Source organism: Diuraphis noxia, unplaced genomic scaffold (assembly GCF_037042655.1).
Source record: "Diuraphis noxia isolate RWA-SAM2 unplaced genomic scaffold, SU_Dnox_SAM2 contig0003, whole genome shotgun sequence".
Taxonomy (NCBI): Eukaryota; Metazoa; Arthropoda; class Insecta; order Hemiptera; family Aphididae; genus Diuraphis; species Diuraphis noxia.
In genome coordinates, this window is record NW_028301713.1 from 56,455,898 (window position 1) to 56,483,502 (window position 27,605).

The 27,605-nt window shown below is 29.7% G+C and overlaps 2 protein-coding genes across 2 annotated transcripts; one reads left to right on the plus strand and one right to left on the minus strand.

Annotated features, from left to right (window-relative positions):
- The first annotated feature begins 265 nt into the window (after positions 1-265).
- LOC107174056 (Essential MCU regulator) lies at positions 266-1,240 on the plus strand. Its single transcript, XM_015524857.2, has one exon. It carries the CDS (start codon positions 448-450, stop codon positions 697-699), a length of 252 nt encoding a protein of 83 aa, XP_015380343.1. The 5' UTR covers positions 266-447; the 3' UTR covers positions 700-1,240.
- A 1,582-nt stretch (positions 1,241-2,822) lies between these two features.
- LOC107174049 (matrix metalloproteinase-20-like) lies at positions 2,823-27,605 on the minus strand. The gene is made up of 11 exons (XM_015524850.2): positions 27,371-27,605; positions 27,157-27,303; positions 13,410-13,525; positions 12,673-12,834; positions 12,078-12,205; positions 11,826-11,981; positions 8,987-9,249; positions 7,379-7,532; positions 4,854-4,995; positions 4,179-4,300; positions 2,823-3,018 (listed from the first exon to the last, which is right to left on the minus strand). The coding sequence occupies exons 1-11, from the start codon at positions 27,494-27,496 to the stop codon at positions 2,894-2,896; spliced, it is 1,641 nt and encodes a 546-aa protein (XP_015380336.2). The 5' UTR covers positions 27,497-27,605; the 3' UTR covers positions 2,823-2,893.

A 27,605-nucleotide genomic window follows, 5' to 3' on the forward strand; every position in this document is an offset into this window, starting at 1 on the left:
AGAGAAATGGTAACTTTTAACCGGATCAGTGTAGGCAAATACAAATATTTTTTATCCCCGATGTTAAGTCATCCTTATCAATACCTATATACCATTACAATTATATATATATATTTAGCTTTATTCTTCATTATCTAAGCTTTATCATGTATTCAAATTTCCCATATTATTACTGTGATAACACAGTCCACAGAACACCATAATATTGACTTTGGAGTATGGACCTTCTGAACCTGCCGCTCTTAGTGCTCTTCTACAATCTACATTTAACTGATAAATGATAAGTAATAACAGTTGTGGGTTAAATGACTTTTATTATTTGATATTAAATTTGACAATTTCTTAATTTAAACTTTAAACTTTGGATGTACTTTTTTTGATATTGCTCGAAAAACTTCCAAATTACTACACCTATAAATTGTATTTATTGTTACACCAAAAATAAAAATGAAAACTAAGATATCAAGTTTCTTGAAAATGGCAAGAATTATGCGACCATGTTATGTTCGAACAGCCACTACATCATCTACTGGTGCTTTATTGCCTGAACCACAAAAAATTCCATTTGGACTAGTGGGTATAATTTTTACAGTTGTTCCAGGGTTATTAATTGGAGCTACCATAAGTAAGTATATGGCTAATTTTCTAGAGGAAAATGAATTGTTCGTTCCATCAGATGACGACGACGATGACGATTAAAACTATTTGATATTGTTACTCTGGATTTTTTCTCCAAATGATTGTTATTCATATTTTTACTTAGCTCTTATATTCCCCTACCTTAATATTATTAAACCATTTAATTGTGTTAAAAACTACCCCCAATTAATTATTTATTGTTTTTATCAAAGGTATACATAATAGTATAATAGTATAAGCCATAACTTTTTATTATAAATCTCTAGTCATTTAAATATTTGTATTATTAATTATACATTAAAAAAATGTTTGTGTTTTATTATTTTAGCGTGCCTACACTTAAGTATACTTATCATTACTTAATGAAAATAAATGAAAGAAAAAATATACTATTTAAGATAATTTTTAATCAGTTTATATAGATTATAATCTATCACTAATCAAAATTAGGTATTTTTAAATATGCATACATTTCTTTGTGTAAAATATTTTTAGAGTTTTAATTATATGGTTATAAATCTTTTGTTATACCTAACTTCATAAAATTCTCAATTTTCTTGTATGATGGCGATATAAAATACATGCTTCTATTAATATGCAATTGCATTTGATTATTTAAACACCAATGAATAATGTCAATTACATTTTAATGTCCTTGAATATAGTTTACATATTCTTACTCTAAATAATATTTAAGGTTGGATAAGTTGTTATATTTAACCTATAATTAAGCTATTCAGAATAGGTTTAACTTTAAGAGATACAATGTATATATATAAAAATATATTATAATTTACAAGTATTATTATATTTTTCTGATTAAATCAAGATTCGTAATGATCTTCTTGCTTTTCAAGGAGAGTTTATAAATGAAGATGGGGCGTAAATTATGTAATAATAGACAGTAAGTGAGTAACTCAAAGATGAGATGTATGTAATGATTAGGGAGAATAGAATAAGTAATCAATCCATTAAGAATATTTTCAGTGCGACAAAAACCATAGAGAAAAGTTTGAGATGATTTAGTCATGTTATGAGGGGAGGCCACTTAGATACAGTAAGAACAGTTATGGAGATAAATGTTGAAAGAAAGAGAAGGAAAGTGATACTGAAGAAGATATCAATCAATAGAATAGAGAATGAAATGAAAATAGGTGGCACGAGTAAGTAATTGAGATGTCGGAGACAAAGCTCTACTTAGAACTAAGTAACTGACCCTATATGGTTGAGAGCACAGAGTAGTAACAAAAATATGTTATATATTTATATACATTATTAGGGTTCAAATTTTTTTGCAATTGCGAATTTTTCTGTAGTGGTTTAAGAATATTCTTATTAAGTTTTATTTGAGAATAATGAAATTTGATACAATTAATTTCATAATTTCATTAATATTTAGTACCATAGATGTCTAGGTTGAACTAGTTAAATTATTTATGTATAAGTATCAACCTAATAATTATAAATACAGTAGAACCTAGGTTAACCATCAGTATCTGGACCAGATTTTATGGATAATCGAAGAGATGGTTAAGTGAGCGAACAAAGTTTTTTAACATGTTGACTGCCATGCGGCTATCGGCAATTATAAAAATAATTATGTATTGATAATTTTTAGACTGCTGGCTGCCATAAATTAATTTGGATGTATATTATTGACTTTTCCGTGGTGCTACAATAATGATCTTGAAAATACGCTGTGGCATAGTTGGAATAATTTCAATTTTTTTTATGTAATAAACATAATTTTAACAATTTTTTTTCAAATTCAATAGTATATATACAAATACAAATTTATAATGACACTGAAAAATGTCTTTGACATACCCATGATAAATATTCTCGAGGCCGCATGGCAGTCAACGTGTTAAACATACATACTTATTATTTATTATTTTTTTTTAATAATTATGAAATGCATTTGATATAATTAGGTACTATTAATTATTGGTACATTATTATTATTTTTTTTAAATTTATTAAACATTTTTTATTGTTTATGTTTCTGATAAACCAATTCATACACAAGGCGATAAGATTTTACTGCAATGTGAAAGTAGTATGTGCAATTGAAGCGCCTGATGGTTAATCGGGGGAAGGATAATCAAAATTCTACTGTATCTAAGTTATTAAATTAAAATTTACATTGGTAGTTAACTTATTTTTTAAACAATAAATTGCTCTTTAATATAATCTGTACAATTTATTTATATTTGTTAAATAAATAGTTATAATGTTAATAATAATAGTAAAACTATAAATTAAGAATATTACATCCGAGCAAAAATTCTGCAGCATTTTTTGGGTATCCTTCTTCCGTCTTATTGTGACTATGATTATACTTCCAAAACTGATTTCCGGAAAAGAAATATGTATCTCCTAAAAAAATTATTTGTATTATGTTATTTTATACATATTCATTTAAAAGTTATGTTGTTTTTAAAAATAATTATTGGATACATATATGATGAAGTGTGGAAATAAGATAATTTTAAGTGACCATTATGATAATATGCATTATAGTTATACTATATTATAGTAATCAAAACTAGAAAATTTTATTAGGACAGGCCAATAATGATAAACATGAAAAAGATTCTAATTACCTATATAATAAGTTTTTAATTTTATTTTGAAATTCTATTAATTCAGTATGTTATCTAAACAGTGTTAGATGTTAGTACTCAGTAGCGTACCCGGGGGGGGGCTTAAGAGGCTTCAGCCCCCCCCCCCCCCATTGGCAGTATTTTGGAATACATTTTATATTATAAAAGACAAAGTACAAGCCATGATATTTCTAAAAAACGGTATTGAATACAACGTAATATCTTCTTAACAATGACCTAGTATAAGCAAAGCATAAACATTACGTTTATTATTGTACTGAATTCTGATATAGATTTAGCCCCCACCCCCACCTCCAATTAGAAAATCCTGGGTACGCCAAAGTTAGTGGCCTGACTAGTTTTTCCTATGCTAGTATTGTAAACTATACTATATTAGACATTGTCTTCACTAATCACTTCAGTTTCATTAAAAAAAATAAGTAGAATTTTCACAGATTAAAATTATAAATTATTATGAAAAATAATTAGTCAAATTTTCTAAATTGTACAGCATAATTAAAGAGGATTATGAATTTTTTTGTAAAAAAATTAAAAATATTTTAGTAAAATTATCAAGCTAGATTTAAGTTTTTATTTGTTTTACTATTCATTCTAGTAGAGCAACAGTAGCAACAGCCAACAGTTAAGAGTAAACCACTTGTTTGATATTCAACTTTTGAACATTGTTGTTCATTACATTTTTATAAGACTATAGTTCTCTTATTACAGTTTATTTCTTTCCAAATTTCCAACAGGGTTGTGATTGTTGTTTGGTCAGTCATGAACATAATTTCCTGCCCTATAAATGTTAGCACTAACTACATATTGTATTTCATGGTGTAAAAATTGCTAATGACATCTACCAGTTGACTATAAAAATGATATATTTCAAGGATCTACTTGTCTATATATTAATAATATTAAAATATTTACCAGATTTCCATGTGAGAATGTCATCTATTGGAGTTCTTACGCCTTTGAAATGTTCTTTAATTGATCTATGCCTTTGTAATAACAATTTATGTTGATCATCATATGACCAAAAATATTCCCCGCTTAAAAAAAATTGAATATAATAATAATTTATGATTAATTTTTCATGAGTCATAATATGAAAAATGTTGTTAACTAAATTAATATACCTTAAATTGTTTTTCTACGTTAACATTGGTTTGCAAACTTTAATAAGTAATTTTTATTAAATTAGCTAAAATTTAGCTTAAATTTTTTTAGGAATTTGTAAGGAATTACATTTTTATGTAATATGTCTAACAAAATATTTTTAAGTACTATTTAGGAATTCTGTTGATATGTTTTTACTGAATACATATTTTATTTACAATGAAAATATTTTGAGAAAATTATATAAAATTTACTTTCATCAATAACTTTATATCCATTACATTTTATATTAAATACATATGATTTTAATAATGAGTACAAAACAAATGTTATCTTGAAAATTTAACCTTTTTTTTAAAACAAAAAAAATTGCTATTATTTGTCACACATATTTTTTTGTATGGTTGCTCAGTAATATCATACAAAACAGTACATTTTACTGTGACACATTTTTTACTAAACATATATTTATACTTGATCATATACCTGAAAAGATAAGTTGTTGGTGGTAATCCATGTATCATAACTGCATCAACTCTATTAACAAAATGTGGAAATCCATAATCCATGATAGATCTTGGACTATTTTCTATCAAATGATTTCCATTGAATACATAATAACTATTGCCTAAAATATTATAAAAGTTATTAAAATATAATAATCAACATATACAATTGTATTAATTTAATTTTAAACAAGAAAAGGCTATAAAAAGGTAAGTATGAGTACGTAATATTGTCATACAGCATTATGCTCTTTGATACTTATTGTATAGGTCATTATTATAAATTTTAATCTTCAAAAAATAAATGATAATATAATAAGATAAAATTCTTCCCCAAAGGGTAGTTATTTTAAATTCTTGAGGGAACTTATATTACATTAAAAGTTATAAAATATTAACATGATTAAATGAACTATGTCAACTACATAATACTATTAAAGTATTAACATAGATGCAATACAACAAAGTGTATGTGTTAAGTTGTCAACTATGAACATATTTCTTGTTTAACTGTTACCTTATTGAAATAAAGGCTTAGGAATTTAAATTTTACAATTTAAGAATAGTAATATTTTACTAGGTAGGTACATATTACCTATTTAGGATTATCATAGATTAATAATAATATACGAATATACCTACATTAAAAAAAGGCTGTACCTAATATGCCTTATACACAAGAAAGGCGATGAACTATATAGATTGTAACAACTATTTAATTTTCTAATAAAAAGCAAATTTAAAAAAAAAAAAACTATTTACCATGGAATATCCTTCTGAAGGTTAGTAATTTTTTTAAGCATATAAAGGGTTTTTAAAGTATGTTTTAGATAAAATACCTATATTAAATTTTTTAAATTAGACAATTGATTCAAAAAAATTGGAAGTTTTATAAAGAAATTCTTACACTTTTCATGGATTTAAGAAAAGCATACAACATAAATACATAATATAATACTCATAAAAAGAGTCTGTTGAATATTTTAAAAGAATTTTATTTTCCACAAAACTAGTAAATTTTACCTATATCATCAATTGTTATGGAGCTTAGGTGAGGGTTTAAGTGAAAAACATAAGAACTCGTCCAGTCACATTGAACTTAGGGTTAAATCAAGATGATTCACTGTCGTTTATTATACTCAATGTTGTTATGGTCTATGGGAGATGTCATTATAAAAAGATGAAAGTTGGAATTCAATAACAGCCAATAGATATCTATTTGATTAGGAAACAAACCTATAATAGTTCACTATAGCTCATGCTGATGATACACTACAATAGTATTGATGGAAGTATTACAAGACAGATTGCAGATATTATTTAAACAGTCAGTAGACTTTATAAATCAGGTATAAAAGCAGGATTAATATTTAAAAGATAATATAAGTGAGAAAAAATGTAGTAAACATAATATATGGTTTTGAGGTGACGAGATCTAAAAATAGATCAGAATCTACCAATTAGTTTAAAATGGTAAAGAAATTCGAATACATTGATATACAGTATCTACAGTATCGTATTTAGGATAAAGCTTAAATCATTGAATCACAAACATAGAAGTTGGGAGGAGAGCGATTGTTAAGAAAATTGAGTAAAATTCTAAGCAGTAGTTAGTGGTTACTATTTTACTAAGTAATATAGGTACCTACTCTGTTACCCAGTTCAAAATAAATATGCTAACGTTTATACGTAAAATAATATCTGAATACAAAAACACTCCGTCAACTCCGTGTAAAAAAAAACGCTATGTAAGTGAAAAAAAACTTAAGAATAAATGTTATAAAATGTATGATAAAAAGGGGAATCTAAGTAAATGGTCAGGTATGCATAAATAATTAATTACAATTTAATAAAAATTGGCAATTTACATTTATTTATTATATGAATTAATTTATCTATAAAATTAATCCAAATTTAATTTACTTGCCTGGAAACAAATTAATTTATTTTAATGGGGTCTGTGTACTGTGCAGTATTTACATATATTATGTAATACTTAGTACTTGCAAGTGCACATGTAGACTATACATTGTAAGACTGAATCTTCCAGCCAAGTAAAATAAATTTGGATTAAACTTAGATTACATCTTGTATCTCATATTTTATAACATTTAGGCATCTTAAAATTTTTTTCACTTCGCGTTTTTTTACACGGAGTTGACTGAGTGTTTTTGTTGGGTGAACGGTGTTTATTACAAAATAATATTATTAATTATTACCTCTTATAAAATATTATGTACAGGCGTACAACTAGCTTAGGGGCTTTTAAATAAATAATGGTTACTTATAAATCTATAAGCATCCAAATACATAAATATGGTTTGCCAGTTTAAAAATAAAATGTCGGAGGAGAGGATGCGACACCCAAATCTATCACCCATAAAAAATACGCTATTGTGTTACTGACATTAATGTGAATAATGTACATAGTCCCACTATAATATGTGATATAACTGATTGAAAACTTCTTCAAGATTTTAATAATATTACTTAATCCTTACCTACCATGAAACAAAACAATATTAGAGTCCGGTCTTTCGTATGCTGCATCAATTTTGACAATAGTCTGGTTGGAATCTGCCAGTACTTGAAAAAACCTTAATAATTGTACCGGATAACGCGGTAGTATGGATCCTGGGTTGTTTAATCTCCATAATAGCTTAATTTTATAAATAAATTCAATGTAAACAATTTTAATTATTAATTACTTATTTGTAAAATTCGTAGAAATTAGATCATAGATTTATATAATTGTATATTTACTATATTTTTAGTATTGATTTTACCATGTGTATAAATATATAGATGTTTATTTTAATTATAATGAACCTAATCTTACACAATAATTTAATTGTATCATCAAATTATTCTTAGTGAATATGTATGTATGTATTGCATTTACTTATAAATTTATATAAATTACACATAATATTATATTAATTAACACTGATATATATGTAACTATTATGTATCTAAGAAAGTTAATCTAACAAGCAAATTACCGGTGGTCGACAGAGAATGACATTTGATCATTAAAAGTATTGTCGACAACGACCATAATATTAATAATTTTTAATGAGAAAATTCGTAATTTATTTTTAGATACGAAAATCGATAGAGAATTAAAATATCTATCGGTAGACAACTGCAAAATCTCAATTTTGACAAAAAATAGAGTTGGGCATAGTAGACTACCGCTATTGGCAGTAGCATGGCTGTGTTAAATTTGAATTCAATGACGGTTCAACTTTATGGTAACAATAAAGATCTCTTGCCTTATAATAAGTTTGTAAAAGAGTTATATAAAAACATAACATAGCAGGTAGTATAAATTATATTATTTTACTCGTTAGTAATTCTATGAATTAAAAATTAACTTAAAATGTTAAATAAATTGACGAGTAAAATATTTAAATTTTCTTTATGTATTATTATGTAATACATATATCTCTTTAATTACTGTATCAGAATTTATAGAGGATTAAATCACTTTGATATTCAATATAGGTATGGCATTTATGCTAAAAATTCTGATATCCTGATGAATTTATAGTATTTGTATACAAAGGTTTACAAGGAAAAAATATAAAATATAATAATATACTATAAAGGCAAATTAAATATAAGTCAATTAAGTTATATAAGATAATTAAAACAATGGCAACTTAAAAAAAAATTGCAAACTGTGGCAATGGCCCGCTGTTTGTCCTCCCCTAAATACGGCTTTTATTTCTAATTTAAGTATAGGTCCTTATTTTATTTTATTAACTTTTTATTACCTAATACGATGTTTATGGTCAATCACTTTTTAAAACTATGAATATTTATTTAAATGATTATTATTTATTATTATATGGATATATTTTTCAATAATATATAGGTCCTATTCCTATCCTATTTTATTCGTAGGTCCTCCCCACATAGTAACTGCAATTATTATTACAATTAACAACTGTAATAGGTACTGTATCAATTTGTGTACCATAAATAAGAGATAATGATGAGTTAATTATACTACTTGAAACTTGATATTATATTAAATCACAACGTATAAAATATTAATTTGTATTATATTATCTAGCTGTTATTAAATTAATGACAATGTAAACTTACGCTGTTTTTAAACACGAAAATTTCTCCACGGAAACATGATATAGCATCAAAATTACCTTTGCATTCATCAATATTATCATTTTTACGAGTAGAGACTTCGGGCTTATAAGTAGTCACTGATTCTAGTGTTATTATGTTATCATCTGTACATGTTTCATGGCTAAATAAAGACCAATGTACATGTGGTTTGTGAGGTACATTCGGCTGTGGTTGAATAGTACTTGGTACAAAAGTCACATGATCTTCGGGCAAAGTTCTAGAAACTTAAATTAAATTATTATTTATTGTAGATTCTGAGCGGAGCCATAAATGTATATTGATTTTACAATGTTGTATTTTTTTTTTTTTTTTTAATGTGTGTCTGTGTACACGATAAGTTGTCGAAATAATGCTTTGATTTTTAACTTCAGTAGCTTTTCCGGTAGGAAAATATATCTAGTTGGTGCATATTGGGGAGGTCAAATTTTGAAATTCCCAGTAGTTTTCAAAAGCACCGGGAAAAACAAAACAAAAAAAAGCGGTTAAGTATAAGACGTCGACTTGTGGTAGGTATTTATTGATCACATCACAATCATTGAATCATACTGTACCAGGTACCTATACATTTATCAGTATTCCTACTGTAGAAATCCTACATATTTTATATTATATACTGTAAAACACTAAAACCTATAGTCATCTATAGATTTTTAGAAGTCTATTATGTTTAATATATTATCTGCGTTTTTCTGTTGTCATTTTTTATTAATGTTTTTTTTAATTAGAAAATTATTATTCCACGCGAAATTATAGTTTTCTTATTAAAATTTACACTTTGAAGAAAAAAAATTATAGTCACATTTGAATTCAATGACATCAATTTTTAACAACTAATAAAAAATCTGTACATTTTCTATTACATAAATCTTGACACTAGTACAAACACAATATTTGAACTTTAATTAAAAGGTTATAAAATTTCAAATTTCAAATGTCTATAAAAAACTTAAAAATTGTTGAAATGTATTAAAAATTTTATCAATTAAAGAAAATGCCTGTAAATTCATTCTGTGAAACTTTCATGTATCTACCTACCGTAATTTGTTTGAGAGTTACACCAATTTCAAATTTCAATTTTCTCAACAATTGATTTTGCGTAAAAATTCTGGGTATTCCTTATTTTTTTTTTTTCCCCAGTGCTTTTGAAAACAAATTCAAAAATTGGGTAAAACACGATTGGATACGTTCGTTATCGACGATACATTTTTAAGCTACACGATTCCATACGATTTTACCTGAAGTTATTGCCAATTTTCATACCGATATATATATACCACACATATATGACCAGGGTTGAGATTTTATAGTGTTCGCATATTTCTTACGAGATTCTTAAAAAATAATAAAGTAAGTTAAAAATGTATTTCATGATACAGAGAACTCAAATTAAAAATGTTTATTTGCTTATTGCATATTTTGTAATTTTTAATTTTTAGTGCTTATTTTGGACTTTTTGGCAATTTTACTGTTTTTGAATCAAAATCGGTCTTATTTCATGACTTATATTTTTTTGTCAATCGAATTGTTAAGTATTTTTAATACCACAAATGGACATAAAAACTTTCATAGGACTAATAATGGACAATTTCAAATTGCTCATCCTCCAACACATATTATTATATTCAAATATTGAATGAAACTCAAATGCAAACCAGATGGATTATACAATCGGTTAATAGTGGGAAAATAAAGAGATTCGCAAAAAAAGACTTAAACAGAATTCAAAATATAATAAAGAATTATGATGAGTAAAAAATCCATAAAAATGTAATTCAATATTTAAAAGTAATAGGTTATAGATGTCAAGGAATCTATTTTAAGCATTTTCAAAAAATGTATGATCATTTTATAAAATAATAATTGACGATTTTATTTATTTATTGATTACTTTTTATTCAGGCCCTATTTTTTAGTGAACTCCGATGAAATGACAACGTTGCATACAATTTCATACGCAATCCTGTTTATTTTTATTTTTTCTCAAAGTTACTTTTAACCCATCTACAAACATACGCAATCGTGCTCTACCCCAAAAATTGATCTTCCCAACGCACCAACTAGATTCACTTTCCAACCAAAAAAGCTACTGAAATTAAAAATCAATGAATTATTTCAACAACTTATCATGTGTACACACACAAAAAAATAAAAATTGTAAAATGAATACATTCATTGCTCTCCACAATATCTAAAGTTAAGGAAACACGGACATTTTTACAGAAAATCAATTTTTGAGAAAATTGAATTTTTATATTGGTGTAACTCTAAAACAAATTACCGCATGCTCATGCATTTTTCAGTGAATATTAATATCTATACATGATAAAACTTTCATAATATTTCAAATCTTTGAAGTTATTTATAGACATTTGAAATTTTCGAAGTTTCAAGTTTTTTTTTATAAATGACAGTTAAATTTTATTTGGTAAAAAGCTTCAATTTTTAATACTCAATTAAAAAAATTCGATTAGAATTGAAAATTGTTAATATAAACGTTCATTAAAAATTATTGCATCCATCCACGGTAAATATTTATAGGGTTACATCAAAAATCAAAAATCGATTTTGAGTATAGTTTCTAGTAATTATTCCTATATTTTTTCCCCGGTTCTTTAAAAATAACTGAGATTTTTAAATTTGACCTGATTGTATGTACCAAATAGATTCAATTTCCTAACGGAAAATATACTGAAAATGAAAATGAAAATTTTATATAAAAGCACCGGTACTCTCACTATGATGATCACTTATCATTTCACTTTATTGCAGATAGGTATATATTTTTTTGTAATATACTTACTATATAAAGAATGCATTCCTAATATATCATCATATCCAATATCTTGAGGTTGTGGACCCGTATAATAGGGATTCATAATAGAATTGGGTTCTGACGAATGTCCCAATCCTAAACTGTGGCCTATTTCATGAATAGCCACAGAATAGAAATCGACACCTATAATTTAATATACACACCTGTTCAAGTGGTTAGTTTACTTTAAAAAAGTCAATAAGATACAATAATTTACTTATATAGTATGTAGGTACCTACCATTTTTATAAGATTTATCCAATGTCCAGTCTTCGCTATCGTCAAAATGTATATCTCCGCCTAAAGATCCAAGTTCTGTTGGATAAAACGCATGTGCAAGGACATTACCAGGCCCATCAAACGGAAATCTAATATATTTTTTAGTTTTAAAATTTAAAAAAAATCTTTCCCTTCTTATAATAATTGTTAATTAATTTATATTTCTTTTAAATAATATACAAAATTGTTTGTTAACTATATATTTACTATATACAGATACTATATTATAGTAGGCAGTGGCGTATTTTGGGTGATTTCTCGGGGGGTGTCAACATTTATTGAACCTCACAAACAAAATTTTTAGTATTATTTACTAATGTAAAAAGACATTGAATTAATTTTTTAACAAATTAATATGTAAGGAATTGACAAGAAGTTTTACATTTGATAAAAATAGTATACTATAAAATAAGTGACAACACTAATGTCCAATATATTAGGACTTTTTTTTAAATGTCGGGGGGTGTCAAGACATGGAGGACACCCCCCCCACCCAAAAAAAAAAAAAAATACGCCACTGATAGTAGGTACCTTACTTTTAGTACTTCGCACTTACTGATCTCCATGATTGGAAATGCCAAATGAAATGAAAATGTCAGCATTAGCATTATATACTTCTGAAAAAGTGATTCGACTATACCGACTCCACTTTGTAAATGCTCTTTGAATTTCATTCGTTATACCAGCACGTGATAATTTTGGGGTAAAATTAGATATACTAGATTAAAAATAATATACATGAATACAATGCAATAAAAATTAAATCTTGCTAAAACTTGTCACAACAAGATTATAGCAGAATTAATTCTAATAATATGTATAATAAATAATAATATAGTATTAATCTTTTTGTTGATATACTTTTGTTTTGATATACATATCTATATTGAGTTTTAAATTCATAATATTAATTAATTGAAATAGTAAAATAAGTCAACATACAAACAAGAGCAAATGTTCTTATCTTTCAGTATTCAGTTTGATGATTGATTAATTCTTAAGTTAATATCTCAAGATTGGTAATGCTAAATGCAAATTTTATAGTGACTTAGAGAGAAATATCAATTAATAGTGTTTATTCTTCTTAAAGTTCAAATTACGTAAACATATTGATATTATATATACTAATTCATAACACATAACACTATAGATGTATAATAAACTGAGAATTAAACTCATCTACTATAATAATAATAAGTTATGACATAAAAATTGTAGGTAATATTACCACAGTCCGCAATATAGCGCAATCGCTCCTCCTAATTATGTTTCTTTTAAAATATAGGTACTTACAAATAAGTAATAGTTCGTTTGTTCCAACCATTCGAAGGTGTAACAAATCTTTTATTCTTGGTATTCTTTTGTTTTAGCGATATGTCAGGTACACCGCAACGTTTTGACTTCACTAACTAAAACATTTTAATATCTTTATGTATTATAGGTAGCTTCCCAATAAAATTTTGTTAATCAGTATAAAGAAAAAGACCTTCCCTCCCAATGTTTATTTATATTAACACTGCAGGCACGTATGTATAACTGCGCGTATTAGAAAAAAATGTCATGGTGAGTTCATTGATAAAAAATATTTTTTGAAAATATTTTAGGAGAAGATATTAAACCTTCGAAGTCCAAATACCTGTGAGAATTATTATTCATAAAACAAGATGGACATATGGCAGCAGTTCTCAACTTTTGGAAGTCACGATCCCTTATTATAATTTCACCATAGGCAGCATATTATATATATATATATAAATAATTAATATATAATATATAATATATATATATATTATAATAAAAGTAAAATATGAATACATTAAATCTTATAATAATTCATAATAGATAACAAGTTTTCCCATGTCTATTATAATATTAGTCATGACAATTAGGAGAAAATAATAAATATAACAAAACAAAAAAATGTATAAAGAGTCATGATAACTTGATTGACTGTTAACAGTACGACACACCCGTATGACGTGTTGTCTCCGTCTTAAAAGTGCGTAACATAGCAAAAACTGTTCCGCGCGGGAAAGAACCGTGAAATCTACAGTTATAATTTACTAAGAAACGAATTTCTCACCATATAAAAGGAGAATTTTGTCTGTGCAATATCGTTTTCACTTTTTTTCATTTTTGATTTTTTTTTTTTTTTTGATATCAGAACTACAAAAAAAGTTATTCATGTTTAAAAAACACAAAAATAATGTACCTATTATATGAATCAATAAGAACTTTGTTTGTGTAAGCGATATCAAAAAAATAAAAACGATAATGCACAGACAAAATTCTCGTTTTGAAATGGTAAAAATGTCGTTTCTTAGTTATAACTGTAGCTTTCTTGGTTCTTTCCCGCAAGAAACAGTTTTTGCTATGTTACGCACTTGTAAGACGGAGACAACACATACGGATAGCTTTCTTTGGACTATATCTTTTAAATAATTAGTTCTGATTAAACCTAAGTAGTAGGGTATCGGGATCGGGTTATCCTCGAGATGCAAAGCCCCATGACAAAAACGATCTTATTTGTCAAGTGTAAACCTATTCTAGACTACAATTAGGAAGCCAGGCTATTTTACCGTTTAAAAATGTAATCGCCTATATTACAGACACACACTCTACAATTGATCTAATATGGAATTGTATAATGTCAATTGACATCTATATAAGGAATTGTATAATATCCACTGATATGTTCAATTCATAATTAACCCTGTACAGCCTAACAAAACCCAACTCTCGCAACGATTTACCTATATTATACATACAACATATGTAGTATAAAGGATAGTGTTAAAGTAAAAATAAAACCTAAATCTTTAACGTTATTTATTCACTGTAATATCTCGTCTTCACAAGACTTATCATAATGAAAAATGGATATTCAGTTCATGACTGCGGGCCTATCAATGTCAAAAACCTAAAAACGTTTCTTCAAAAAACTCCAAAAAGTCGGAGGAGCACTCCACTATAAAATTGGCAAAAGACCCAACAAACTAAGATTAAAACCATGGCTACCACAAATGTTTTTACTTAAAGCTCAAGAATGTAGAAGAGGATTATATTCGGAATCATAATCAAAACAAAAAAAATTTCCGAGGTCATGGAAGAAAGCTGTGGAGGTACGACTATTGAAAAATCGTGACAAGGATAAGTCGGACCCCAAGTCTTATAGGCCGACAAGTCTGCTCCCGGTGCTGTCAAAGGCACTGGAGTACCTTGTCTGCGTGAGGCTTCGGGAGATGATCGAACCGAGGATAACCGATAAACAATTTGGAATTACGAGGAATAAGAGTACCAATGATGCAATATTGAGAATGAGAGAATGGGCTGAAAGCCGGGTTGAGAAGTACGTTCTCGGGATGTTCTTAGTCATCTCGGGAGCGTTCGACAACGCCTGGTGGCCAGCTATATTGCATCACATGACCAGATTGGGCGTGACGAGGAGGATGTGTGAGCTGACCCGAAATTATCTAGGGGGTCGATACGCCAGCATCACTGTGCCGGCGGGGAGGAGTGAGCGGAGGCTGTCCAAGGGTTGTCCTCAGGGTTCGCAGTTTGGTCCGGAACTTTGGAAGATCTTAAGGGACTCTTTATTGAGTCTTGATGGGTCGGAAGAAGAACTATCCATTGGTTACGCGGATGACGCGTTGCTAATGATAGCCGGCCGGACTCGAGCCGAGGTGATTCGAAGGACAGAGGAGAAACTGAAAAGTGCAGGGTCCTGGGCGAGCGGTATGAAGCTGACCTTCTCGGGCACAAAGACGAAAGTCGTGTGTCTGAAAGGAAAGCTGACACCACCTTACACAGTTAGGATGGACGGGCGGCGGTTAACGGAGGTAACAGAGATGGAATATCTCGGAGTTACATTGGACGATAGGTGGAGTTTTAGAAATCAGGTGAAGAAAGTAGCGGGAAAGGCGGCTCCAATGTTTCAGAGGATCAGGCGGATTGTAGCCTCTACCTGGGGTCTTAGTGGCCAGACGCGCAAATTATACTTAGGTGTATTTGTGCCGAGAATGGTTTACGGTGCAGCAGTGTGGGGTGAAATCGCTAACGATCGGATGATGAAACGCCTACTTCTCGGGGCTGAGAGAGGTGCTCTCCTGTCAGTAACCGGGGCCTACCGTACCACAAGTACGGAGGCCCTGCCTGTGCTAGCGGGGGTATTGCAAGCACGGTGGGAGGCTAGTGAGAAGGGTAGACTCACATATAGCTATTTCTCATCAGTGAAAGAAAGGTTGAAGTGTAAATGGTTGGTGGTGGATCACAAATCCTCCCAGTTCCTCACGGGACACGTGGGTTTAATGGCTTATCTCCACCGCTTCTCTAAATCAGAGACCGACGAATGTCAGTCATGTGGATCTTTGGATACGGAACATGTCGTATTCCACTGTGAAGCACTGGCGGGCGCTAGAAGGGCACTAAGAGACCTAGTGGAGAGAATTGGCCTACAGTGGCCGTGTGAGCTGCGGTCGCTTGTGAGTTCGCCTGAACTTTGGAAAGAGTTCAGGTCGTTCATGCGGGTGGCTGTGGTTTCTAGCTGTCATGTTGTGGGTCAATAGGATGGTAGCGTCTGGGACGCGGAGTGGTAGCGATAGGACGGTATAACGGGAAACCGAAAGTAGCGACCCGAGTGGTCGTGTACACGGGGACTGGCGGACGTCACTCGTACCTGAGGTACGAGTAAGCATCTGGGATGCGGGGTGCAGCGTAAGTGGGAGTGATGGTGAGAGAGTCGTGGTGAACTGTTCTACGGGATAAGCACTGCGGCTACTCAACCAGTGGCCTACGTGTTTACACTAGGTGCGCCTGGGGCGCGTTGTTGATACGACCGAAAGGTCTGTAGGCGCTAGTCGGAGCGAGGAGAATGGAGTACTCACTCCATTATAAACATTAAATGAGAGGCCGCGACTGCCGCTTGACCTGCGAGCGCGGCGTCATGGGCCAACCACTAGCCCTCTGATGTCTGTAAAAAGTAAATAGTCGGGAGGCAAAGACCAAGCTACATGGTAGCAATGATGGCCCTCTGGCCGAAACTTCGCACTCTGGACGCTTGGTTATTAAAAACCGGGGATGAGTACTACGGGAACGACGTCTGGGCCCAAGGGCCGAGTAAAATCGGTGCCGACGTCTTGGATCGGTCCATAGTGGCAGTCATTTATATGACGAAAGTGGTTGTTGATCGCATGCTGATCAGGCAAAAATTAACGGTGAGTATTCTCCCGGGAATCTAGCCACTCTGCCGATGGGAGTATATCACCTGGCGGTTGCTTAAACCATATTAAGCAGCGGGTTGGATAGTGTCGCGGCCTCACCAGTGGTCGACGATGAGAAATGACAAAATCTCGAAGTTAAACTGGTAGCGAGTGAAAAACTTCTCCCGCTCGAGGGGCGTAAGAACTCCACGGACGGTGGCAGCGACAGGTTCTTCCTGGTCTGTCTCACTTAGCGATGCCTATCGGACCGCAAGGAAAGATAGGTGCCTCCGTCTGAAAGGGGACGAGCTTACGCTCATATACCTTTCTTACGGAGTGTAGGGCCTAGTCCAAACTGGAACTTCATGGTTCCTATAATTGTATTGTTTTAACAAAAGTTTAAGAAACAATATTCATAACCCATTGACTTGGTTTTATAGTTTTGAATACCCAATAATGACAATCCCGAACTGCTATTGAGCCTACTAACATTTGATAAACTAAAATCTCTGTAGATAATTATCATGTACCACCCAGAAGACTGCCACAATTTATCAATAGTTTCAGAATTTGACATGACGTGTATCTCAATTAGGGCTGTAGCTATTGATTATGAAAATGTACAAAATACATACAGGGCACAGGCCTATATAAGAACTGAAGGAAAATAATAATTTCCAATGAAGCGAGAACAATATTGTTTTATTAATGATTATAGGTTTTTACCATTGTTACCCAGCTCGGTGAAAAAGGAGTATCATACGCATTAATAGTTTTAGTAACACAAAACTGTTGAATACCTAGTGCCTATTCTACAGCAGTCAAAAATATTTAACTGTCCAAATCATACTGATAGGTACACATAAATATCGTATTGTCATATTGATGATGAATTTCGTCTAATATAGTCTAATGTACCAAATAATTACTAAAAGATGATTTACTCTCGTGTTGTTCTATATGAAATAGTTTGACGATTCTAATAGTACCAAGAACAACATTAATTTACTAAATATAACCATAAGGGCAAGGTTAGGTTAGAATATACAACCAATAGGTTTGTTTTCATAGGCGAGGCGGTAGAAACACCAGAAACATATTGAAAAAAGCCTCTCGTTCTACCGCTGACCGCTGGGTCACGCTCGGTATCCGGACAATTTCCCCCCCGGACATTTCCCCCTCCCGACTGTTTTTGGCGTAGTAGGACATTTTCCCCCCCAATGTATTTTCGATGCGGGAATTTCCCCCCCCCCATTTTTAAAAAAAAGTTTATTATTGAATAATATAATATTATTTATTATTTAATAAGAAATTATTTTTTTACATAAATATAATCAATTATACTATAATTACCTATTATAGTAGATGTATATTTTTGATCAATTCAACTACTTGAAACAATAAAATAATACTAATACTATATATTTAAAAGATTTATCAGTTAGTGCTCATCAGACACCGTACAGTCCGCACGTATATTGTCTCGCACACCGCTTATCTGTTCCGATAGCATAATCGTTAGTGGTGGCCATCGCGCCCTGCACTCATTGCGTTATCAAGCTGACGGTAATGTTTAACTTATCGTACATCCAAAGTATAATAACATCATTAACTCTCTATCGAGATCACCACCATGAATAATAATCAACCAAACAATCCGAATAATATAATTATAAACAAAACGAAAAAAACCACTCCGCCGATTACTATCTTAAAAACAATTACAACAACGAATTCAAAAGCTAATACAAAAGCTAACACTTTAGATACCGGATGGTCAACACAATCAAATAAACGTCTACACTCCAACTCCTCAAACTCACTATCCGAATCCTCATCTCCGAATGCAAATATGGATATAAATGCTAAAAAAAAACAAACAAAAAAAATCTTTGCTTCACGCAACAAGTTCGAACTACTTGCCCAAGAAGATCCATTTGACCCGACCACTACTATTTCTACAAACTCTCAGCAAAATGATGCCGAAAACGATATAACGGAAAATGAAAACACACCAATTAAACCTCCTCTACCTATATTTGTTAAAGGTGTCGAAGATTTTCCCGCACTGTGTACAGACTTAATAGAGCTTATAGGCGTTGACAATTTTATATGTAAATCTTCAACAAATTCTCTGAAAATTCAAACTACGGACCCTAATGCTTACAGAGTATTAGTACATTACCTTAAATCTGAAAAAGCCGAGTATCATACTTATCAGCTCAAAGAAGATAAACCACTTCGGATAGTTATACGTAACCTCCACGGTGATGGGTGGATGAGGCTCCACCCATCCACGCCTCTAAGTCTAATAAAAGAAGAGTTGGAAGTGCATCTCTACGAGGTAAGACAAGTTACCTATGTAAAGTCAATAAAAAACCCCTCCCCTTATTTTTCGTTGATCTCGAACCAACACCGAAATCCCATGAAATTTTTAAAATGTCTTCACAATGTCTTCACATGATTTTCCGTGTAACACAATACGGTGTTAACACATATATTGTTCACCTATGGTAACCCCTCACATTAAAGTATTTACTGTGTACAAACCAAATTTTTTTTTTTACCAAAATTAATTGTAAACTGAAATAATTATTTCAAGTAAAGAATATAAATTATTTAATAAACTTTTTTTATTATTATAAATAAATAATATCTAACGAACGTTGAAGTATTTTTAAACTCTATTGCATATCCGTATGATAATTTAAATTTAGATTTTGAAAAATCTAAAAAAAATTTTCTTTATTTTTGTGTAACAGACGATATAGGTACACAGTTTTATAATGTGTTATACTTGTTGAGATTTTGTGTTACACAGTGAACGTGTGTAGAAATCTCTTTGTAAAAAAGGTGCTCAGAACATACATTAGGGTTTTTGAGAATTTGTGTTACACGGTGAAGCATGTAGAAATGCCCCCTTGAACTAATGAAATCTCCCTGTAAAAAAGGTGCTCAGAACATACAAATACATACTACTTACAAAACACTTCTCAAACCCATTTGGACATACGGACTCCAACTTTGGGAAAACGCTAAAAAGTCTAACATACTGAAAATTCAAACATTTCAAAATATCGCTCTCCGAAAAATAATGAACACATCACCCTACGTATCTAATCATACCCTTCATACTGACACCAAACTCAAAACAATTAACGATGAAGCCAAAATATATTATAAAAGATTCTACTCCAAACTAATTAACCACCCTAACGAACTCATAAAAAACTTATCTACTCCTTCCATACCTGGTAATCCCCCTAGACGCCTGAAGCGTAAGTAGTATCGTGACCTCTCAAGATAAGCTTAAAAAATAAAAAATTAAATATAATTAAAAATTAAAAGAAAAATAAAGAAAAATCTATAGAAAGTGCCATCGATTGTGTCTAGTCGATACAGATTGTGTATTACGTTAAAAAAAAAAAAAGATTTATAGTATAAATTTATAAAATTAATTATAGTATAAATGATTATATTTATGAAAAAAATAATTTTTAATTAAATAATAAACTTAAAAAAAAAATTGGGAGGAAAATGTCGGCATCGAAAATATATTAGGGGGAAAATGTCCTACTACGCCAAAAACAGTCGGGGGGAAAATGTCGTCCGGGGAAATTGTCCGCCATTCGTCCCGCTCTACTATACAAAATAGGTAATGTGTATGTAACTATATAATGGAGATGTGTTAAATTTTAATTCAATTATCATTACATACGAAAAATGATTCCGATTACGACGATTTGTCAGTCTATATTATAATACTAGCTGACCCCGTGTACTACGTTGCCCTTAAAAAATGACAACTCTTTAAAAATTGTGATTGTTCAAATCATTTTTGGATGTAACTTGCAACAGTAAGTGCAATTCAGCCACCCTGGTAGGCAATTCGACTACCTACATCGGATTGCGGAAATGTGCGATAGTATATCAAGTAGCTAGTATATTAATATAGTATATCTATTACATTAGTACAACTCAAAGTAGTTTAAAATACTATTTTCTACTAATTATTTCTCCTATAATCAATAGCCACCATGTTCAACCAACGGCAATCAATAATTATTATTATAATAGCTTATTAAAACTCATGGCAACCATAATTTATAAACAAAAATTTCTATCGTAAATCTCAAAATTCATATTTGAGCACCTCCCGCGGGTGATCAATTCCCTTTTTAAATTAGTCTAAAACGTATTCTCAGACCTACCAACAACACACAGAAAATTTTATGAAAATTGGTAAAGCCGTTTTGAAGGAGTTCAATAACAAACACTGTGCCACGACATTTTTATATATTAGATTTCTGATGGAGATTCTCCATCACGAAATATTTTTATTGCTCTAGCCTGTTAACTATATCTCTAGAAATTTGAGATATTGATCTTTTGGGCATTCTAAAAAATGAAAAAACTAAATACTACTTCAACTATAATACTAAATTACTTGCAAACAAGTTGAACAGGAATTAGCCTTTATATGAAAGTGATGGTGGTGGGAACGTGAGCGTAAAGAGAGATACGACGACGACGGATAATTGCTATACTTATAGTTACTGAATTACAAAGATAGAAAAATTAAAATATATTGCTTAAATAATGCATAGCAAGATAGATTAAGTAGGCTTGATATATTCGTGTCTGTGAAACCATGGATATATAGTATATACATACGAAATTTCAACTCAATCAGTTCAGAAGTTATGTGAAAAAGATATAAGTATGTAACGATAATTCATACTATCCGCTGTCAAAAAGATATAATTATGTAACGATAATTCATACTACCCGCTGTCCTATTACCCATTTTCCTGTAGGAATGAAGCATTTTCCCGCGGTAAAAAAGCCTATATATTCAATCATTGGTAAAACAATTGTTCAAATTGCTCCAGTAGTTTCGGAGCCTATTCAATACAAATAAACAATCAAATCTTTCATCTTTATAGTATTAGTGCAGATGTAAGTATAATACCTACAGTCTTAATACTAAATAAGTACTAATTATATTTTATGATATTATTGCTATTAAATAGTGAGAACTGTAAAGTAATTTATTTCACTAATGTATCTAATAATACAGTAAGCTGAATTAATTTTTGCCGAAAACATTACTTTTTATTATTATTGTATTATATATATATATAAATACCATATTGTAATAATAGGTATACTTTAAAATTATCAAATAAGCAGGAATAATAATTTAAATTACTGCAATAACTCAAAATTATTATCCTTCATTTAAATTTCTAATTTCTTCCAAAATTTGAACTTTAAAGATTTTATTTTTTCCATAAGGTAAATCTGTTAAAGTTCTAACTTTAAACGCTAATGGAAAATTATTGTTCATTTACATTTAACTTATTTTTTAAAATCATTAATAACAATTACTTGAATTACTTATGAGGTACTTTATGTATCTATTCAATTTTCAAGTTTATAGACTGAACAAAAATTGTATATGATGAATATAAAATGGCAATATATATGTATAAACAACTGGTTAAAATTTAAAGCAATCTGTTTTTTTTCTCTATAGTTACACTAATAAATCAAAATAATTTTGTTGATAACTATGGTTTTCTATTAATTTCGGTAAATTTTAAAGCCGTAGCCATTTTCCTCAAAAAAAAAAAAATAAATAATTCTTAATTGTTTTCCTCCACTTTCCATTTTTCTCTAGTAAATAATAAATAAAATAATAAAATAGTTAATATAAATAATTATTTATGCATATCAAAAAATAAATAATAAATTGATTATAAAATTATATATTTTTTTAAAGATTATAGGACATTTTAGCAACTAATGAATACCTGTTTAATGAAAAAATAATTAGACAAAATATGAATAATTATTTTACTTTTTGTAATTATTACTTGAACTATCGTTTTTTGGATAGACGATATCAGAGGCTATCTTGTCGTATACACTCTGCTACCATCATAGATTGCGGTCTACCTGAAATTACGGCACGCTTGTCGTATATGCGCTCTATTACCTAATTTATCTTTACTATCGTGACTTAAATGGCAATAAATGCTAATAAAGATTATTACTATCTTTTACTGCATATCATTTTTGATCGTGCATTTAGTCATTGACCGACAGTTCTTGGGTTGACACGGTTTTTATTTTCACTTTTAAATATGCTTGCAAAAGAATTTTACACCTTAATTCAAAACAAAGAATCAGCTACTAATTTTTTAATTTCTAAAAATCTTTTAGTTAATGTAGAAAATATATTGTGCGATAAATGCAGTATAGTAAAATGAAGTATTACATAAAAAAAGAACGCGGAAAAGAATGGAAATTTTTGAGGTGTACATGTAAAAGGAAAGAGTGTCAAACCACTTAAAGTATAAGGTAAGGTATTATTTAATATTTCATATATATATAATATTAATTACCTATATATTTAGAAAGAACAATAGTTGTTGGACATACTTGGATAAAAATGGGCGTAATAATAGTGGATTTAGCATTGGAGCACAAATAGAATTAGTTTATTATTGGTGTCAAGATTTAAAACAGTCCACAATTATAACTTTAACCGGTAGATCAGCTCATACACTGTGTGACTGGATGAACTTGTGCCGTGATGTACCCGTCAGAATATTTGAAAACTGCAATAAATTAGGAGTACCCGGAATAGTTATCCTAGTATAGACGAATGTTTGTTACGAGGATCAAGGAAAAATAATAAAGGACGATTTCGACTTGGAGATTTCCCATCTGAAAATCTTAACGTCGATGATGACTCGGAAAATGTTGATTCTCTAGAAAATGGAGCAAGAAATTATGGAAGACAAGCCGATGGACCATGGGTATTTGGTTTGTGCGACAATAACGAAGGAAGATTTTTTGTAATCTAAAAAAGAGACAAGGTTACATTCAGTGGCGTAACTTGGAGTCAATTCTAGGGGGGGGGGGCAAGCAGTAGTTAAACTAAAAATGCATATATATAACTAATCTTAGTTCGCATTGTGCTATTGTGGTAATAACTAATAACCCGCCATGCCATCACTGTCATCTATCTGCAATTCCTTGTATTACGATATGAAGACCCTCGGTTTATAATGATACTATTAATAAATAATAATCTCAAAAGGCACTCAAAAAGTCGAAAAGATAAATCTATTATTATTAATTACTAAACAAACCATTATGCTGTTTAATTTTGATATGATAAAATATAAATTGAATTATAAGTTATAACTTTTAAAGGGGGGCAAAACGATACTATTGCCCCCTCAATAAAATATCTGGAGTGGCAGTTGCCCCCTCTTGCCCCCCCCAGATTACGCCTATGGTTACATTACACAATATTATACAAAGAGAGGTCATTTCTGGGTCTACAATACATTCCGATGGCTGGTCAGGTTATAATGGACTTTCGGATCTCGGGTAAAGTCACAATGTTGTAAATCATAGCGAAAATTTTGTAGATCCAATATCAAAAGCACATACCCAAAGAATAGAAAGTTTGTGGCACCCATTGAGGCAAAGAATTTGTAAAAAATATGTGTGGTACAACTCCAGAATTACTTCCAAGGTATAATATAATAATATAATAAATTATATAAATAAATATAATAATAGTAATAACTATTACAGGTATCTCATTGAAACGTGGTGAAGTTTGAACAAGATTGGCACATTTGACGCGTTTTATACAATACATTATAATTTATAATTTTTTGCAACATTTGATATGGTATAACACTTAACTTGACTCATTGGTTAATTATTTATTTAATTTTACGTGTGTTATTTGACAAAAAGTCCGGATTAATTTTTTGATTGCCGGACAAAAAGTCGGAACACATTTTTAGTGTCGGATAAAAAGTCCAAAAATTCAAAATTGTCTATTCAATTTTCATTTATAATTATAATGTACCTTATATTATATAATATTATTATGAAGGTATATATATAGTATACACATGTAATATTATATATATAGTCAGTTCATATATAATTATTATTTTTATTTAAATTAAAATATATTTATGTACAATGATTGTTAATAACGAGTTAACAATAGCAGAATTTTTAAATAAGATAGGTCATTTCTTAAGAAAACGTAAAGTATATTAAATTATTATTGTATTGGCAAACATAATGCGAAGATATCTGTAAATATATCGTATGGGCGGTACTGGTTTGCGCACAAATACCGAAAAGACAACTTGTTTGGGCACAAAACTATCACTCGTTTGGGAACAGTTGAACCGTAACCAAGCACATGGTTTGCGCACAGGCACAGTTACCTTTTAGCCTAACCTTTTAGACCTTAATAGTTTAATACCTAGCATATTAATATTTGTTTATTTATAAGTAAATTATTAAAGTACTTACATACATTTTCCTTCTCACTTAACAGACTTAGGACTGTTTATGAATATATTCATAGATATGGTTAAAAATGCATGTTAATACTAGCTTTTTAATAATAATTGTTAATTTATAATATTATGTTAAAAATGCAATACTTGTTTGTGTAAATTTTAATTTTAATATAATATGATTGGTAAACGTGTCTATTATTTTCCTTATAAACAGTTTTCCATTATTTTTATGTAGGTATTTCATCATTTGGTATATTTCGCCAGATCTATATCTTGTCCATAAGTTTATGCGATGTTCGACTGATTCTATTGACTCCTTACTCCTTATTTTCGTGTGCGCAAACCTGTTGTACATTTAATATAACTGCGTGCGCAAACGAGTTCCGATTTTTCAGGTAAAAATTGTAGAATATGTGCGCAAACAAGTTGCAGCCTATCGTATAGGTACCTTTTTTTAAAAATATTATTATTATATTATTATTACTGTAGACTAGATTTTTTTTAGACATACCTATAACTTTTTTTTTAAATATTATTATTATTATATTTGGATCAATTTTTGTATTGACAATTTTTTAAAACATATAACTCATTTTAAATTATTATTTTCATTATAATTATTATCGATGTTTTATAATATGTTAATATATTTGCAATATGTTTCTTAAAAATCATAATCCAGTGGATTTCTGTTGTATTTATATTAAGTATAAGAAATAATAAGAATAAAAAATAAAAATAAAATATATATGTATAAAATATTATAATTAAACAATTATGACAAATTGGACAATTTTGTATTTTCGGACTTTTTGTCCGACATTAAAAATGTGTTCGGACTTTTTGTCCAACTATTTCCATACCGGACTTTTTGTCCTCGGACTTTTTGACCGATTACCTATATGGCTATATTATTCCTATTTAGCTTTATTCCATCTTTAAAATACGTGCGGAACGTAATATAGGTACTACTAAGTACTAATACTTCATCACTGGTTAAAATATTGGAGGATAATAGACAATTTAATGTGAAGGAAACGGTATTTCGTTTTTGGAGGAAAATGGAACCACCCAATTGTAAAAGGTTATATTATCCTTCCCACCGCCATTCAATAATTATGCGACTCTCTCTCTGGAAATACGATAAATAAATAAATAAATAAATCGTATGTCTATACGGGTGCTTAAAATTAATATTGGCTTAGTACTATCAAACATCATTCAGATCTTGTGTAGTTGTATTATTATATAAAGCCATAAAGGTTATACTCGAGTTATTACGAGTATTTGCAGTAATATTAACGTACCTTAATTTTTAATTTTATATACCATTTTTCATAAGTAATTTAACAATAATAAAGATTAGTAAGGGTAGATGCGTAGATGGGTATAATTAAATTATATAATATTACTACTTCAGAAAAGCGAGAAAAAATATCTAACATTTAAAAATATCCAACTCAATTTATATAATACAATTAATGTACAAACCTTTAATGTATCATTATCAATTACTCCTGTCTGTTCTAATCCACCGAACTTTTGTACTAATTTCAAAGCAGTTACCAATTCATCTTTGGCAGTTAATGCTTGGGGACCATCTTGATCCAAATATCCAAATTTTTGCATAAATTTAATCTATTAATTGGTATAAGGAATAAATTATAAATATAAATCTTTTTATTTTTACAACAAAGTAATTTACCATATCTTGATTTTGATATATTTTTTCACTATTGTTCTCTCTAATTGTTCGATTTTGTGATAAAGGTGAACAAGTAATTGTTACGGTAAACCACCAAATACACGTACATAATAGTTTATAATTCATTATTAATTAAAAATAGTTATACTTACTATCAAGTAACCTCTTATAAATAATATTTTGGTACTTAAACAAATAAAATTACAAAATAAACTAGTTGAATTATTATAATTTG